This window comes from Accipiter gentilis, chromosome 20, assembly GCF_929443795.1.
Source record: "Accipiter gentilis chromosome 20, bAccGen1.1, whole genome shotgun sequence".
NCBI lineage: Eukaryota > Metazoa > Chordata > Aves > Accipitriformes > Accipitridae > Astur > Astur gentilis.
In genome coordinates, this window is record NC_064899.1 from 1,205,406 (window position 1) to 1,223,187 (window position 17,782).

At 40.7% G+C, this 17,782-nt stretch overlaps 1 protein-coding gene across 3 annotated transcripts in view; it reads right to left on the reverse strand.

The window, feature by feature from the left end:
- SEMA5A (semaphorin 5A) overlaps positions 1-17,782 on the reverse strand; it is a 327,513-nt gene that overhangs the window by 122,346 nt on the left and 187,385 nt on the right. For all 3 annotated transcript variants that reach the window (XM_049823923.1, XM_049823924.1, XM_049823926.1), the window contains exons 9-11: positions 7,667-7,952; positions 4,014-4,149; positions 486-690 (exon numbers count right to left, since the gene is read on the reverse strand). In XM_049823923.1, the coding sequence (XP_049679880.1) occupies positions 486-690; positions 4,014-4,149; positions 7,667-7,952 (627 nt within the window). The remainder of the gene's footprint in view (positions 1-485; positions 691-4,013; positions 4,150-7,666; positions 7,953-17,782) is intronic.

Consider the following 17,782-nt stretch of genomic DNA (forward strand, 5'->3'; position numbering starts at 1 on the left):
TTAAAAATGAGATGAAAAGGAAAGGTAATAAAATATTTGTGAGCAGAAAGGTCAGCAATAGAAATAGCAGCAATTGTACTTGCTATTTGTAAAGTTACTTCTATCTCAGAGGATCCTAAACCACCTTATCTTGGGTGAGAATGTACCCTGAAGTACACAAAAAGAATAAAAGATAGAGAAACTTGTGAAGTCTCGTTTGTAGAATTTCCAACTGATCACTCCCTCAAGAGCATGTAGGCTTCATACCTTCAAAGGAGAATAGGAAACGGACACCAAAATTTGACTTCACAGTATAATATAAACAAAGACATTGCTAACTGCTGAATTCATCACTCAGAAAAGTTAGGAGGTAGAGTTAAAGCTGTCGAAGAGGAAAAACCGTTGTTCAAGGCGCACTATACATATTTCGTAACCGATTCACAGAACATTAAAACTCACAGACCTCATAAACTTTTGCAGGTATCACAGCAACGCAGAGTTCATACCTGTGGCAAGATAGATGATATGGAAAAGCATGTCCTTGCCCTGCACAACATCCACAACCACATGGGAAAATCGGCTGTTGTCTTCCATGAAGTAAGGAATTGGAATAACTGGTTGAACGACCTCATGCATTAAGAAGAATTTTTGAGCATCTTGAAGATTTCTCTCAGTCAGATTTACATACAAACCCTGGTCCATGGTGCCACACTGTAAACACAGAAAAGTAACGTTACTATATGCATCAACCATAACAACAGATTGACTCTCTGATTTACAGCACAGGAAAATAAAACCCGAGAGTCTATCTTGTAGTGACACTGTGGAATTTCACCTCCAGGTCTCATTTTTGGTGCTGACCAGACTGTCCACCCAGCGACTGAGGAAGCTCTGCCTTCCCGAGGCAGTACTACGGAGGCTCCCTATCTCTGCACAACAGGGAAGGGCACCAGACTGACGCCACAAGTGGCCCGGAGTAATACTTTGCTATATCCTACGCTCACAGGGCGGGAAGAAGAAAAACTCCCATCCAACAAACCACAGGATTTTCTGACTAGTTTTCTTTAGAATTTACACTGACACAGTGCAAAAGACCTAACAACTTTCCAAAGGAAATCCCACGTCCTACTGCAGCCAGGGACTGACAGAAATCCCAGGTGAGAGCACCACGCGCAGTTCTAGCACCTCCTTCAGACCCTGTGCTTACTAGCCAACAAGGGACAGTGCGGAGCTCTAACTACAAAGCGTTATCCACGGCAAAGACATTTTTGCTTTGGAACTGACTACATCTTATACCTGAAAACTGCGCTCTTTCCTGACAGGAAAGCATTCGCTAATTGCACACACAATTTTCGACCACAGATGAACAAAGCAAAATAAGTGGCAGTTAATTTTAGCATCTTTGTGTTTAAGTCTTCAACTAACTGAGGACACAAAAGAGAAAGCTGCTTGGCGCATGCGAATATGTAACCATCTGCAAGTTTACTCACAACTGCATCAGGGAAGTAAAGCACTACCTCACACCATTTATCAAGTATGCCGGTGATGTGAAAGGCATACCCAAGTTATACTTTTTTTGTTCTATTCTACTATGTCATAAATTATGCCCTGAATCACAGCATGAACAAAACAATACAGTGTGCAAAGCCCTACCAGTTATTTTTTCATTATTGCCATGTTTTCAATCTGAAATTAAATGCTCATTCCAAATCCACAAATGTTACGAAAAACTCAAATAATTTCATAATGAGGCATCATATAATGAGGAAAGACAGTTAAGCAACTGGCAGGAAACAATTACTTGCTCTGTGAGCACTCTGCATGTCAGGCCAGTATAAAAAACGAACCACGCCAAAGAAGAATTTCTCTGAATCTATCAAGCAGGAAAGATTCCAGCTGGAACACTCATAGTACACTGAATACATATGGCCCTTGGTCTTACGATGGAAATTGTCCTGTGTAAAGAGAAAAGCAACAATCTCTGGAGAAAAACAGTGTTCCTCAAAACTAGGAGTCCAATAGTATTCTAACCTGGAAAATATTTCATTAATATAATCCAGTCTTGGAAATACAATGTCTGATGCAACTATCACTACATAGCAGTAGTCTTCCTTCAAATCACACACTTCCGTCTGTTATTGCTGAGTAGGTGAATACTCTGAGGATAAATCTACTTCTGAGACTACACAAACAGAACTTCTGATATTTTATCATAAGGACTCTACACAAGAAAAGTCCTTCTTTCTGGGAAGGAAACTAGTGACTCAGCCAATGAATATCCCATCTACGTGAAGTATGTACTCTAAAGCACTGTCAAGTCACAAAAAATGGTTACACCTAGCTCTAAGCATTAAACTAGCTTCTGGTATACATCACTGCTGCAGTTACAGAGCCAGAAATCTAACAGAAAGTTCAACAGAATAAAAGATAGCACCTGCAAAAGAACAGAAGCTCGATATCGCTAATGATACCTAGATCTCAGTTAATGCCAATTGGCTTCAATACTGTGTTGTAAAAGGCCACGTTGCAGCTTTTAACACGAGTGCTGGCCTGCAAAGCTGTTGCTCAATGAGATATGATACACCTGTTGCCACTGTTCTCCTAAATTGGATGAAGTATGAGCCATATTAAAATCAGCCAGACTATCCAAGCAAGAAATTCCTTCAACGCCTCAGTCTTGACTGGGATTTAGAGATGAGCACGGGTAGTACAGGAGAGACTTAAACCATTTGTACACAGCCATCAGGCTGTCATCTTTGTTTGCATGTACCATTCTGTATGGGGTGCACTCACAATAATTATCAACACATTAATTCAAGGTTTGTAGGGAGAGGTAAATAACTTCTATTGGACTTGCTTACCTAGTCAGAAAGAAGATAAGATTTTTACATACAAGCCCTTTGTCAGGCTTTCTCCTTCAAAAATTTAGGCTCACTTAGACCTTCTTACTATCACTGTCTTGACAATACAAATATTTCTACAATCTGTAAAAAGCCCACTTCTGCAATATGGCTTACTTAAACGGTGTCTTGTCACGTGGGGCTAATGCCAAATATACTATTTAGGAAAGGTAACGTGGCTTTGGCCTGTAATTCGGAGCAAATTCAGTTCCTCATTTTCCTTCATGTGCATAAATCAGGAAGTAATTAAAACTACCTACAATCCCCAAAGGGTGATTCTGTTTCATGCTTGCAAAGATCTCATGACTCTTACAAGAAGATAGAGAAGGCTGTTACAGGGGCAGCACTGAACTCGTGAAATTGCATTGAGATTAAGGGAGGGTGAAAGGTGGATAAAGGTGAATACACTTAAGTATCTTGGTGAAAAGCTATTGTTAATCACTAAACTAATGCTGTTTTCCCTTCCATTTCCCTTGCTAGAACTTCACTCACTAAAATTGTCCTAGTAGGAGTGGTGACTACACAGAAGAAGAAAACAATGCATATGGGCTTACCTGAAATAGCCTTTTCTTTTTGTAGAAAGTTCCACTGAGTGACCCACCTTGGACTAATTAGTTTTACGTTGTCAGCCAGCTGCAGATTACTACATGCTCTGAGGCTGACAAGTTCAAATGAGGGGCACACCACATCACAAATTCTATTAATCAGACTCTCTGGGGAGTGCTGACCACCTTGCACAGGAAAATATACAAAATCCTGACCACTCCTCCTTTACCCCCATGCCCTTTCTTTTTTCTGTCAGACAATGTTCCCTTTTCAGGCTCTAATAGCACAAATACAATGTAAAAGAAGATAGCAATTTGATCATACTTCAGTCAGGAATTAATGTTACCTTGAGACATAACTATAGTGTTTCATTTTGTCAGAAGATTGAAGTCTTTAACCCAAGTTATTTTGTGGAAGGATAAAATTAAGTATATTGAAATAACGGGAACTCTTAAGGCTGCTTTTTTTAGAATTTTTTTAAGGTCTTGGGATATAGCATACTGCAAAACTGGACTTATTAACTATGAACCATACAGCACTTTGAAACAACCTCATGTAAATCATTGTCCTTCTCCCATGTGTCTGTACCTGAAAATTAGGGTTAGGATTGGGATATGGAAGCCAAGCAGAGCGAGAGTTTTCCTGGTATTTGAAGGGTCCATTAAAGGCCTGAGTTATGGCACTCAGGTTGAAAACACAAACTGCTGAGGCTGCTATGCTGTTCCTGCAAGAGAAATGTAAACATTAACCTAAGTAACAACATTAAAAAGTCCATTTGCTGGAAAATAAATAAAAAAGGCAGTAACTCTCCAATCCTTCAAGTAATTAGCAAAGCAGATATGATCAGCCAGGAGATGAGATCTCAAGTTAATGATATATGATGTGCTGATTTAGGCACAGACATTGGAGTTAAAATTTTTGTCAGCCTTGCCAAGCAGCTGGTGTGGGAGAAACTCAGAACTTGCTACCTTCTGCTGCTGCTCTAATACCACAAGGCTGTGCTTCCACACATAATCACATGCATTAGGGACACTTTTCTTCTAGTTACAAAGTTCAGGATGACATTATTCTCAGGGCTCATTAACATTTCTTCTATACAACCAATGGCAGCACGACAGAAGTAAGGATTTTCAATGTATGGTATGTCTCTAGAGCCTGTAGAACCCTGGGTAAGACACCTCCACAAAAATCCTGTCTTCCAAGAGATGTTGTACAGCAATAAGAATACAAGTTCCAGAAATCCATCAAGAGAAAACAACTTGGACTGCGTACTTTACAAGATATCCTGTTAGAGGAATAAACAGAAATAAACAGCAGCCGGGCAAAATACACAATTTCCTGTTCTTGTCTTGAAAATGTGATATATGTGACAATAAAGTAATTCTGCACAGTGTAAAGAATATAATCCAGTGACTATAAGAGCTCATAATATGGAAAACTGCACTGTTCTTTTCCACAATTTGAGATAAAGGGATAGATAATGAAGGTGGCAGTTGCACAAATTTCCATTGCAGGTAAAACTGCTGACAATCCACACAACATTTTTTTTTTTCTTTTCTTTTTTTAAACTTAGCATGTAATTTACACAAGACTTAAGAAAGCCTACTATAGAAACTCCAAAATGATGGAAAGAAAATATAACCCTGGGGAGCAAATCTACCAACAACTGAAAAAAAGAGTTAGGTTATATGGATTTAATAGCAGGACAAAATAGCAATTTGCTTTCTTATGCTTGTCACTCTTATTCCCAAGAAACCCCACAACTTGAAGTTTCATGCTAACAATTTCTACAGAATCAATTATCATTGGACTTGATAGTTTCTTACCTATATAAACTATCACTAAATGCAGCTCACTAATATTATTAACCATATCAATGTCTTCTTGAAGTCCATAAAGGACATTAGACACATGCTTATAGATTTTTGGATAGTCTGAAAGAAACAAAATCACCTTCACGATGAAGCAGTGGCTATAGTGGACTTAATAGTCAGCCACACATAAAGGGTGCAGGTTTTGCTATTACTCAATCATCATTGACAGAGATGCTTGGTTTTCCCCACAAGTATACTAAAGTACATTCACAGTATAATTAGAGAAGAATTAGGGTACAATAAAACCATTGTAATTCTGAAGATATCGAGACTGACGAATGCTGAATGTCGTTCGGTAATATCTGACGCTGTTACACCAACAGAAAGGCATGTGTTGCTCCCCCTCATGGGAAACCCTGGCGCTCCTCCACCGCGAGGTTGCAGGGCTGAAAGGTGGATCGGACGGGTTGTGCACATACCTCTGAACAGGTATTCAGCACGGGGAAGTAATCCTAGCTCTGCCACATCGCAGCAGTGACCAAAAATTTAGTTACAATATTTGATAGCGGAAACAAATATAATTTAAAGGGCGCTATCAAAAAGCCCCCAGCCCCAAACAGTTGTAATTAATTCCTCTTCGGATCGTCCATCTCTGCTGGACAAGGCAGAACGCTGAGCCACTGGGGAAGAAGGAAGCAGAGGCAAGGTTTTAAATACTGGCCCCTTTCATGTGGCAAAGGTAGTCTTACATCAGCAAGCCTATTTTCAGAAGAGGCAGGGTGAGCTGATGGCAGCCCTGATATCCTTACTCAGCCTCAGGAACTGTGGAATTTGTAGCAAAGGAAACTCCATCAATCCCCAAATTGTCAGGACAGCCCTTCTGAAAGAAAAGCATTGTTCCCCTTCCATGGCCAAAGCCCTGTGGATTTTCCCGAGCAGAATCCCTCTGGTCAGGCTTTCCGTGGCAGGAGTGTGTCAAAGCTGTTTCGACTTCTCATGAAAGATCATGTTGAACAGTGTATGAGCATGCCACCTGAGAAATACCTGTTTTCTAAGATTCCAACTAGCGAGTAAAAAGGACCAATGACATTAAAAGTACTGATGAAAACGGCATCAAATTTTCTTGTCCCCAGTAGGCCCAAAGCCTCTACTATTCTCTTTAAAAAAGCAGCATTTAGATTCATTACGTTACTCCATTGCAGGAACAGGGTTAAGCTCATCATCCAACAGCACAAGTCAGGAATCCTCACAGCCTGCTGCAAACAGCCCCTCACTAGTCCCGCTTAAAAACTCTTAGAAGCTGCCGGACCGGGGCGAGCCTGAGTCTGGAGGATGCCCAGATGTGTTCGTAAAGGACTGTACCACAAGCACGAAAACTAGCTTAAGCACAAATTCATGCTCACTGTCTGAAATACTTAGGGATCATAATTTGTTGGCATTAATTTGTGACTGTTTCCAACCGGTTAATGGATATTTATACAAGGTAGGTATCCAGGTGTTTACAGCAGTAGTAAGGGGCACTGATCTACAGTTTAGGTGCCCAAGAACCTTTTAAAATTCTAGGCAAAACCGACTTAGGCAGCAAGACACTGCAAGCAGGTAAGAGAATCAGAAACTAAAATCTGAAACTCTGTTGCAGGGGTCTAAAGGCTGGGCTGCACAGCCTTAACACATGGGCTGCTCTCACCGAGCAACATAGGAACTCCAGTTATCATGCTCAAAGTAACAAAGGACATTTCTGAGACAAATGTCTCTTTCTTCCTAAGAGGTAAGCAACTCTTGATATCAAACCCAGAGTCCAGGGAGCTTTCATGTCCATCTAATGTTTTAATATTTAACAAATTTTAATTTTTAAGACCAAACTGTACATTTTTAAATTTTACCTTGTTGATATAACAGGTTCAGTTAAAATGAGATTAAACTCTTGGTTTGACCCTCAAACTGACATGAGTATATGTTAGGACTAATTTACAATATGTAAGAGCACCTCTTGTGTTCTTTTGGGTAAGGTGAGCTCTTCCTGACATGGTCAAATTACATCATGTCAAATTCATGATCATGTCACATTACAATTACAAAATATGTATTTCATAAACACATAATGCAATTATGTATTACAATAGTGTGGAAAATAAAAAATAATGGCTTTATAAGAATGTATGAAAAAGATGACTGAATAGTCTTAAACACAACTGGCTCCTTGATGTCAGGAAATATTGAGAATTCTTCCTTTTTCCATATGCCTTCAACAATTCATGCGGAAAGCATTTGGAACTGACACGTTCACAAAAGGACAGTGGATTGGGAAAAACAGTAGTTTGAATTTATGATGTTTACTTGGTATATGCAGAAGAGAGCAGCTGAGAAGCTTTAGTTTTTACTGTCATAAATAGCAAGAAAATAAAATATATAATGGAATTTACTTACACATTAGTGGTGAAAATCCCATAGATCAAGTCCAATTCTGGCAGGAAGAAAGTGCTCTGTAGTTCATTATAATAAAATGGAATTTCTCCAGGGCGAGAGCAGTTCAGCCGAGCTTTCATGAAGGTAGTCCAGGTATCCTCCAGCACGAACTTGCCACCAATGTCGTTTTTGCACACCCGAGCGGCACGAGAGAAGACGGTTTTCCCACAGTCGTGTTCCACCGCATTCTCCCGGAAAAAGAAGTAGGTGAAGTTCCCAATGTCATAAGATGACACAAAGTTTGGCTCTGAAGATAACAGAACAAAAGTCGATTTGTCGCCTTCTTGCGATACAGGCACTCACATTAACAGGGAAGCTGGATTTATCTCCCAGCACTAGATTCAGAAAAACACGCCTTTAACTCTCCTGACAGGGAGCTGCCCCCGACGCCCGAGCTGGTGCCCAGGCAGGGTCTCGCACTGCCGGAGCGCGGCCAGACCCGCTCCGCTCGGGGCGCCGCCGCGCAGGACCCCGCCGCACAGCCCTGCCCTGGCTCACGGTCTTCTACCGCCAAAAGCACCGCAGAGTTTTTCTTCTCCACATATGGGCATAGTGGACTCTTACAATGCAATTGCTTTATCTCTGCTTCGCCACCAGGCCGTTACTCCAGACGAGCAGAGTAACAGATGGCAACCGAGTGTGACTAAGAATGTGCGCAGAGGCTGTAATGAAAAGAAAGAGGACTCTACGCAAGAGCGTTTGATGGTAAGATCAATGCATTTCAGCCCTAACTCGCTTAAAGCTTTTGATAGTATTACAGGTGGGTTTTTTCCTTTTTTTTCATGTGTTTGGTTTGGTTTTTTTTAATGATTAAAAACTGATCAAAGAAACTGGCGGTGATGCAGGAGAAATTAGAGAATATATTAAAAAAAATAATCTAGAAAAGAACAGATTGCAAGATTGGATACCAAAGACAATAAACACGTGGCCCATTTCCCATAAGGATTACTAAAAGTGAGGAGAGTCCGTGACCTTAAGAAAGACTGACAAGCTGATGAGTTCTTAAAGGAAAGACAAATTTGATACACGGATCTGTGGAGAAGAGCCCCCCTTGTGTAAGGAATCATTAAGAACACTGGTATCCCTGAGAAACAAGCAAAATTTTTGGTTTCATTCCCAAATTTTATAATAAAGTGGGAAAACAAAGAAACAAACAAAACTATTCTAAAAACATATATTGTGAGGAAACACTCCAAAGAAATTCAATAGGTGAACATATCTTGACAGCACTCTCGTATTGAAAAAAGCTGCTGTAATTGAATCTAAGCATTTTGCAGGAACATCTCAAACCTGTCACAGCTTTTGAGGGGAACTAGAAAGGCAAGCAAGGGGGCACTTCCACGCAGCAAGCCAACCTCGGGCAGACAGCTCTCCTCCAGCTCCCAGCCTACGTGGCCTCTTGTGCTGCTTCCCTCTCTATCTGCTGTGCTGAGTCTCCAGGGCAGGTTTTTGGCAGCGGCGGTCATCGGCTGCCCAGGATACCCGAAGCTGAGCAGACATGAGAGCTCTCCCACTCCTCCCCGTTAACCGTCACCCATCACCACCTCAAGCGCTTCCTTGGGGTAAGTCTGTAACACACCGCATTTTCCCCACATTTCAGATCTGCACAGGTGTTTTGCTGGAAGACAGCAAACAAACACTTTTGAGGAGAACTTGTTGGAATCCTGAGCTCTCAGAAGTTACATAGTACCAGTGCGTTTGTGTCTTAAAAAAAAAAAGGGGGGGGGGGGGGGGGGGGGAAACGAAGCAGTTTGACAGGGCTTGTGAGAGCAATAAAGGTAAAATTGGGTTGACGATATACAAACAGCTAAACTATTTGTAACATTTTCCCTGTTAGAACCTCAAATCTTCATTCCACATGTGTGTAAAACTTCCATTACAATAGGGATTTTGCTTTAAAGGCTTCACAAACCTTTAAACTTCGTTATTAGAGTTCACAGATTTGTAGAAATAATTTAGTTGCTCGTGAGCTCTCATTCTTTAAATATAACATATAATACTGTTACACATTTACACACTAAACACTGAAATTGGTGAAAGCTGAAAAAAGACCTTATTTTTTAACTTTTTAAATCTTTTTTTTTCTCTAGAAATGTGCATGTTTGCTGATAGGTAACAGGGTAAAATGATATATAAGATCTAATTACAAGTATTAATGCTAAGATGACAAAAATATGTGGCTAAAAATCAGAAAATTATACAGTATCACATTCTAGACAGGTTAGTTTTGGCAGGCATCAAATATTAAAGATATATCTAGAGATACTTGCATGCAAAGTCTTTTTGCTTATTGTAAAGCCCAATTATGTTTCATTCATCTCAACACACATCAATGTTTTCAGCTCTATGGAAGAAACTTGTATTTATTTAACTAAAGCATACTAGAAATAAAATGTTTTTAGGAATACCAGGCTAACTAAAAAAAAACAGAACCCACTGTCCCACGTTATCCAACTTCAATTTATATCCATACCACACCTAGCCATTATTTCTCTTAATCTCTGATGTACTTTCTTCCATCTCTATGCAAAATCCTTTCAGATTGTTCCTATACTCATGGAGGGAGCTGAGTGTAACTTGGGCTACTTGTCCACCACCCTAAGGTTAGGTCTTACTTAAAGCAATATCCTCTAAAGGTGGACATTAAGAAAAACAATCCACCTGAAACAGCACAGAAAAGTAAAATTTTCCAACTATGCATTTGACTTTTTGTAGCCTATAACCCTGCTTTCTCTTTGAAATTCTCAAAGATGTCTCAACTGATGTAAAAAGATTCTACTTATTGTGTAAACACTCAACATCAACTTGATCCACCCACAAAACCACCCCGTACAACCACTAAACACAGAGGCCCTGCCTTGCAATGGGGCCTGATGCTGCTGCCCCTTGCTGGAGGCCCACTGATATAAAAAGGTCTCTACGTTGGCACAATAGGATCTCACTGCAGAGCCAGAAACACTACTAGAAGCACTCAAGGTCTGGAGAACAATGAATTACAAATAAAGTCTTCATGAACTGCAAGAATAAAAATCGTATGAAATGCATTCATAATGTTTTTAGGGTTCTTGAAAAATCCATGTCAATCTATCAAGAGACAATATTTTAAAGTTGCCCTGATAACCATAATACATGTATAAATAAAAAACAGTTCGTGGATTTCATGGATTCAATACTGAGAAACAATACATACATCTGCAAACACCTATGCATATACTTTACTGATTTTGAACTGATGAAAATGTGACCTGCTGTTGAAATTGTGAAAACTGTTTTCATTTGCGTGAAATATAATAATCTCAGAGCTACCTCAGGGAATTCCGTGGATATGGAAGGATTATCATGTCAGACTTTATTTATTTCATTTTCTCTTTGGGAAAAGTGATCTGAATCACTTCAAAGGAAAAAAAGAGATTCCCATCTAGGAAAAATTAGTTCATATGTTTTCAAATATTGTGCTGTGAACTGCTATTTGTTGACATGGAGGCCTTTCCATAAAGGTTTTTAATGCAGCAAATGAAATGACTCTCTTGTTTCCTGCTGAATTTGCAAATAGTTCTGAAAGAGTAAACGCATCTTATTTGGAAATTATTAGGTCACCACAAGAAGTGCAAGGATTCTGGTATGTGACAGGACAGAGCTAGTATGGAACAACATGAGAATGTCAACCTGTAATAATGCACCATGACTATTGCATACGACCTTTATAGGTTTTTATATATTCAATTTATGGATGTGTCAGGCTGACTAGACTTTCCCAAATTAAATGGAACCAATGGAATCAGGAAAGCAAGAAAACGAGTCTGTCAGTGTGCCATGACAAAGATCTCCAGCGTACAACATGGAGCAGCACTATATAGATACACAAACCCCTGTGCTGAAAGCACTGCCTGGCCAGTTAGTGCTGCCTCTGGGCAAACACACTGTAGGGTGCTATTTCTGAAGTTTGCTTACTCAGCATGAAGCCTGGGAATCTCTACGGCTTCCTTCATAAAGGAGCATGACTGTCCTGCAAGGACGTTCACCCCCAGACTCTTCTAAGTTATTGCAAAAAAGATGACTGAATCGTGTGAAGTCAAGACAGTGCTTCAATCGGAAATAATCTCATTATTTTCCTAAAGGTTGGAGACAAAGCTACATTTTCCAGCGAGCGTGGTCTCTCTGTTCTTAATGAGAAGGCACTTACTAGGAAGAGACAACGCTTCCCTTTGGATTATTTTCCCTTTCCACCCACCCAAGGAACTCGGAAACCAAAGAGACCAAGTCCGCAGTCGCTGCCAGGCCGGCGGCACATTGATGTCGCCTGACGGTGCCGGCTGCTCCTGTAGGAACCGGCTGCGGCTCTGCCAGGCAGCACAGGCTGACGCTGCAGCCCGCAGAACGGCGTTCTCGGAGCATGAAAGCGAGGGTGTGCTGCACGCGTGAGGACAGACCGGGGGGTTCAGGAGTGCAAAGCTTACTGGGAATGGGATGGGGCACTCTGGAGGGCAGGAGGAGCCAAACGGTGCATCCCCACCTGCCCTGGCTCTCGCTAACAGCGGATACGGCAAACTTCTCCCCGAGTCGCACCCAGGGTTTTGCTGGGAAAGCAGTAGCTGGAGTGGTCCAAAACCAGGCTGGGAAGCGAGCAATACGGATGACCAAGGGTGTCGTGTGTAAGCTTATTTCCTGGGCCTTTTTAATTTAGTGATGCCGATGTAGACTGAGTAGGTAAAAGGATGAGAGGGACTGTACAGAAACTTTCTCTGGGAAGAGCAATGGGAAACAGGAGCCTGAGAGGGCTCTGTGAGAGCACCCGAGGCAGTCCTGGCCTCTTCTTGCTTCCTGAGCTTTGGAGCAAGAAAGTTGGCCTGTGCTCTTTACTCTTTAAAACCCCGCATCCTCTGAAGTAGACTAATATGACTTCATTTACCTAGTTAGTGGATGCTGCTGTTTCCAGAGTGAACCAAGTAACAGGGGATGATCTGTCTGTCTGTCTGGAGATAACAGCAATTAACCTTAAGGATTATAAGGTCCAAAGCCTACTCTCAGCACGAAAGAGCTCTGCTTTCCACCGACTGGCCCTGTGAGAAGTGACCGCTCGCATCTCAAGCGCGACGCATTCAGAGACCCCAGTCAAAAGTGAAATTAGCCCCAGAAATGTGAAAACTAAAATTAGAAGTTGGTCAGATCTAGACACAGATCAGATTATACATGTACACAAAATAAGACACATACAGATATGTGCACGTATAATGTAGTCAAAATCTTGGAAGCCTACAAACTGGTCTAATGCTGAACAACATCTGTCTGGTGCATGTTCATTGACTTCACGAGATGAATGAATCACACCCTCATATCGTTGGCCTTTAAAGACACATTTCTTCCAGATATTTGTATTCAGCTAAATACTTACTGTCATTAAATTCTAGGAAGATGCCTTTGAATTTTTTTTAATAAGGTTCAACCTCCAGCGAGAAACGCTGTCCAAAAGGGAAGCTTACAATAACGGAAAGAATTTAAGCTCCAAATGCACCAGTCTGTTTTTGTTTTCTTCACCTTACTAACATAATTAATGAAGTCCATTTCTGATTTGCATTTTGTAATCCCTGTATATTCATTAAGTATATTAATTCAGTGCAGTCCTCTGCAGCTGTTGGAAAATAGTATAGATCTTGCATTCGGTTGACCAAGGCATCACTGCTCATGAATATTTAACGACAAATCTTAATCATAGAGTAAAATTTTCCTACAGAGTTAAAACATCTTAAAAGTAATATGTAACTTGTAGTCATCATAGTTACATCCACCCTCAGGAACTGAACTGTAAAATGTTAAATCCTAGTATAAAAGTGGCAGAAATCATTGTTTATTAATAGCTATTTTTCCTCTGTACTTCATAATTATCTAGGACACATGCTTAAAATGCTAGTCAGTCATAGCATAGCTGGCTACCAATCTATTTTGACTCCTATTTCTTCTGCAATGCCTCAGCTCTCCACGATTTCTTTTACATTCTTTTCCTTTTGCTAAATTGAAGATTTTATGGGTATGGAAGAGCAAGGACTGCAAAACACACTAAAACTGTGTGTGCCAGACATTTTTTCCAATCTTCTCTTATTTTGCTGATAGATTTTATAATACAATTCAGTATTATCATAAAAGTAGATGCACTCATTAGATATTACTTTTTACTGTTGTACTCTAATAAATTCTGAAATGCAATTATTTCTTTTCTGAAAAACAGTTTTTAAATAAGGTATTACAAAATTCCTTGGTTTATTGCCTGTTGTTTATTTCAAATAAATCTCCTTCATTTGCAAGGTAAAGTGGTCTTACATTGCATAATATTTTGCAATTCCTTATATTATTTTGCTGATGCAAACTTAGTGGCAGAAACCATTCTCTGATCTAATACCTACTCAAGTCCTTGAGAGTCCCATCTGGAGTTCAGTGGATTTTCCATCACCTATATTCACCAGATAGACACCTTGCATAGGAGTATATTGGGGGAGGGGCAAAGATCAAAAATATAGAGGACTACCTTAATTCACTCAGAATCACTAGAGGTTTGGGCTATAGGGATCTATTAAAAGATGCAGAAGTTTTAATGGTTACTTAAAACTCGGAATCCAGAATTCCACATACAAAAGAACAAAACCCCCTAGCTTTCTTTAAGCAGATTTTGCCAACCAGCAGGTATGGTATGGAAAGAAAACCCAATTATCATGGCTTACCCATTTCTCTCCAAACATTTGGACTGCTGGTTTTTGGTTTTTTTTTTCTCTGATCTGGCTTTGCAGGAAGGGAGATGATCAAAAGGCTTTCCCTGAAGATCTGGTCCTCTCTGCTTTTTTCCCTTCCTTTTTTGGGTTTGGTTTTTTTTATTATTTTTTTTTTATTTGTTTTTTTCATAACAGAAATGAAACCAGAGTTCACTTTCATAATCATCCCCTTTCCCTTTCATCTTAAGGTTTGGTATGTCTGCTACTGAAATCTATCTCTGCCTCCAATATTTCTGTCCTCCCCCTTTCTTTGGCGAATGCTGTTTTTTGTCTGTTCACATTCCCCAAATTCATCCGTTTTTCTACCTTCCCCCTGGTTGAGATGGATTTCAGTTCTAAGTTCTTCCATTCTCTCTGGCTCACTGTATTATAGTTTTCTGCCGCATTAATGAGGCTGACGGTCCTGTCACGCCTCTCCGCAGCTGGGCACTGACGGTCTCCTCGCAGGGTGCCTCTCCTCCTGCCTCGCTCAGCCTCTTCAGGTGGCACCTGAGGTGAGCGGGACAGATGAGAGATAAAAGAACAGGCTCTCCCCTCAGCAGTCTTTTCATAAATGGAAGGTGGACCTTGCTGTTTTACCTAGGGTATGTAAGAAGAAAAAAAATAAAATCCCACCTTCATGGGAAGTGCTGCCTATCTTTACCACCTGGGTCCTGCATTTGGGGGACAACAACCTCATGCAACAACACAGCCTTAGGGAAGAGCGGCTGGAAAGCTGCCCGGCAGAGAAAGACCTGGGGGTGCTGGTCGACAGCCGGCTGAATATGGGCCAGCAGGGTGCCCAGGTGGCCAAGAAGGCCAACGGCATCCTGGCCTGTGTCAGGAACAGTGTGGCCAGCAGGAGCAGGGCAGCGATCGTCCCTCTGTACTCGGCACTGGTGAGGTGACACCTCGAGTACCGTGTTCGGTTTTGGGCCCCTCACTGCAGGAAAGACATGGAGGGGATGGAGCGTGTCCGGAGAAGGGCAACCAAGCTGGTGAGGGGCCTGGAGCACAAGTCTGATGAGAAGTGGCTGAGGGAACTGGGGTTGTTCAGCCTGGAGAAAAGGAGGCTGAGGGGAGACCTGATCGCTCTCTGCAACTGCCTGAAGGGGGGTTGGAGCGAGGTGGGGTCGGTCTCTTCTATCAAGTAAGAAGCAATAGGACAAGAGGAAATGGCCTCAAGTTGCACCAAGGGAGGTTTAGGTTGGATATTAGGAAAAATTTCTTCACCGAAAGGGTTATCAGGCACTGGAACAGGCTGCCCAGGGAAGTGGTTGAGTCACCATCCCTGGAGGGATTTAAAAGACATACAGACGTGATGCTTAGGGACATGGTTTAGCGGTGGACTTGGCAGTGTTAGGTTAATGGTTGGACTCGATGATCTTAAAGGTCTTTTCCAACCTAAATGATTCTATGATTCTATTTTAGATGGGTGAGGAAATGCTATGGAGGTGTTTTGCAATAACTTAGTCTGGCATTGGAGAAAGGAATTCAGGGGAGGCACCTTCATCTCGCATCAACTTACTGCTCTCCTACTCTGTCATTGCCATCTGGGAGAAGATGTACAGCTTTGAAAGGAAAAACACAGCACAACTGCTCAAATTTTCCTCTAGTAGCATCTCCAGTGAAGAAAACTAAGGATGGGTTTCAAAACGAGCAGGCATTTCTCTCCAATTTTAGGATAATAGCAAAAAGGATGATATGCACAAAGGAACAGAACCAACCTTACGGGTGGCACGACCAAAGGAAAGTAATTAATTTATCTTCTTGCAAAACAAGCAACAACGGGTAGCATATAGTTTGCATATTTTCAGTCAGGTCTCTTATCTGAAAGCTAAAGACCAAATTGCACAGCTCAAGCACACACTGGTTTTGAGTTACATAGAATATTACATAATAAGAAAAGCTTGCACTAGGTAATTACAAGTCTTTTCATTAAAAAACAGAAAAACAAAAGGATAACCCTGAATTATCATAGCTATTTCCATTAATCCTTAAAAGCAAAAGTGAAAGGATTAATGTTTGTTCTTGGGTCATAATTTCTCGCCACATATCCTACTAGCAGCAAGAGTTATAACAGACAAACTGTAAATACAGTGAATCTGATTAATTAGAGGAGTCGGGGGGTGTGTGGAATTTTAGTGTGCCCTTTGGCATAAAACACATCCAGTTAAGCTGAAAATTCAGTGTGAAGAATTTTTTCCCTTTGACAGAAGCACCCAGGTGTGGCACGGCAATTAGTTCCAATACCACGGCTGTGCGGAGAAAAAGCACCTGAACAGGGATATCTATACAATGAGCTCATTTTATCTCTCTCATTTCTTTTGAACTGCTATAATTCTGTTATGTTCCATGCCGTTTGGTTTTGGTTTGTTAATTATTATTCTAAAATCGGCTGACCTTCAGAGAAGGTCACAAATTTCTCCAAGCTACCTCTGATGGCTTCTTTGTACAGAAAAATACACCAAGCAAATATGCACAATTCAGCATTCAGATTATGTGAGAACTGAAATACTCAAAATAAAGTCTGTCTCTCGCACCTGACCTAATGTTCTGAAGCTAGAAGAGTTTGTATTTGTACTTAATTTCAAGCATGAGAATAATCCCATCATAACACGAAATGCACTGTGGGAATAGTGACTGTTGTGTCACATAGCATGAGTTATGAAAATATGGGTTTCTTTCTACTGAGACAAGCATAGGCAAATTATAATATACATAATTTCACATTTTATGTTAAATAATAATTTTCATTTTAGAAGAATCTGCGTCTTTTTTGTCATACATCTAATGGCACCTGGCCCTGTTACATCTGAGGAATACCTATCAGTTTACAGCTTCTCCCAGCTGGAAATCCTCATCAGGTGATTAACATCCATGCCACACGAGTCATTGCTAAAACACGATTTTATGATATGTTTTGCAGACTAGTCCCTATCCTTTGGCTATAATTAGCGTCAAAACCGTCAGTCTGCCACCTAAGAAGCTTGAAAGCACAACATTTTCTGCTTGTCAAGGCTGGGACCTCCAGGGAAAGCCAGGAGAATTCAGTCCATTCTAAACTGTTTATTTTCTGCCTTAGGTTTCTGAAAGACTCCACAAAAGAATGCTCAAGGCAAGCTGCGGCTCTTGGCTGACTCAGCTATGCCACGTGAGCGCATCTGAGAGATACAGTACAGCTCACGCCTATGCCTGCAAACATGACGTAAATATTTAAGTGCACATCTACAAACTGCAACTATGTTAATTAAATACCATAATAATTATACTAAAATAAAAAATATTATGCAAAATAATTTTTAAATGAGATAATACTCTAAAAACTTTCAAACTC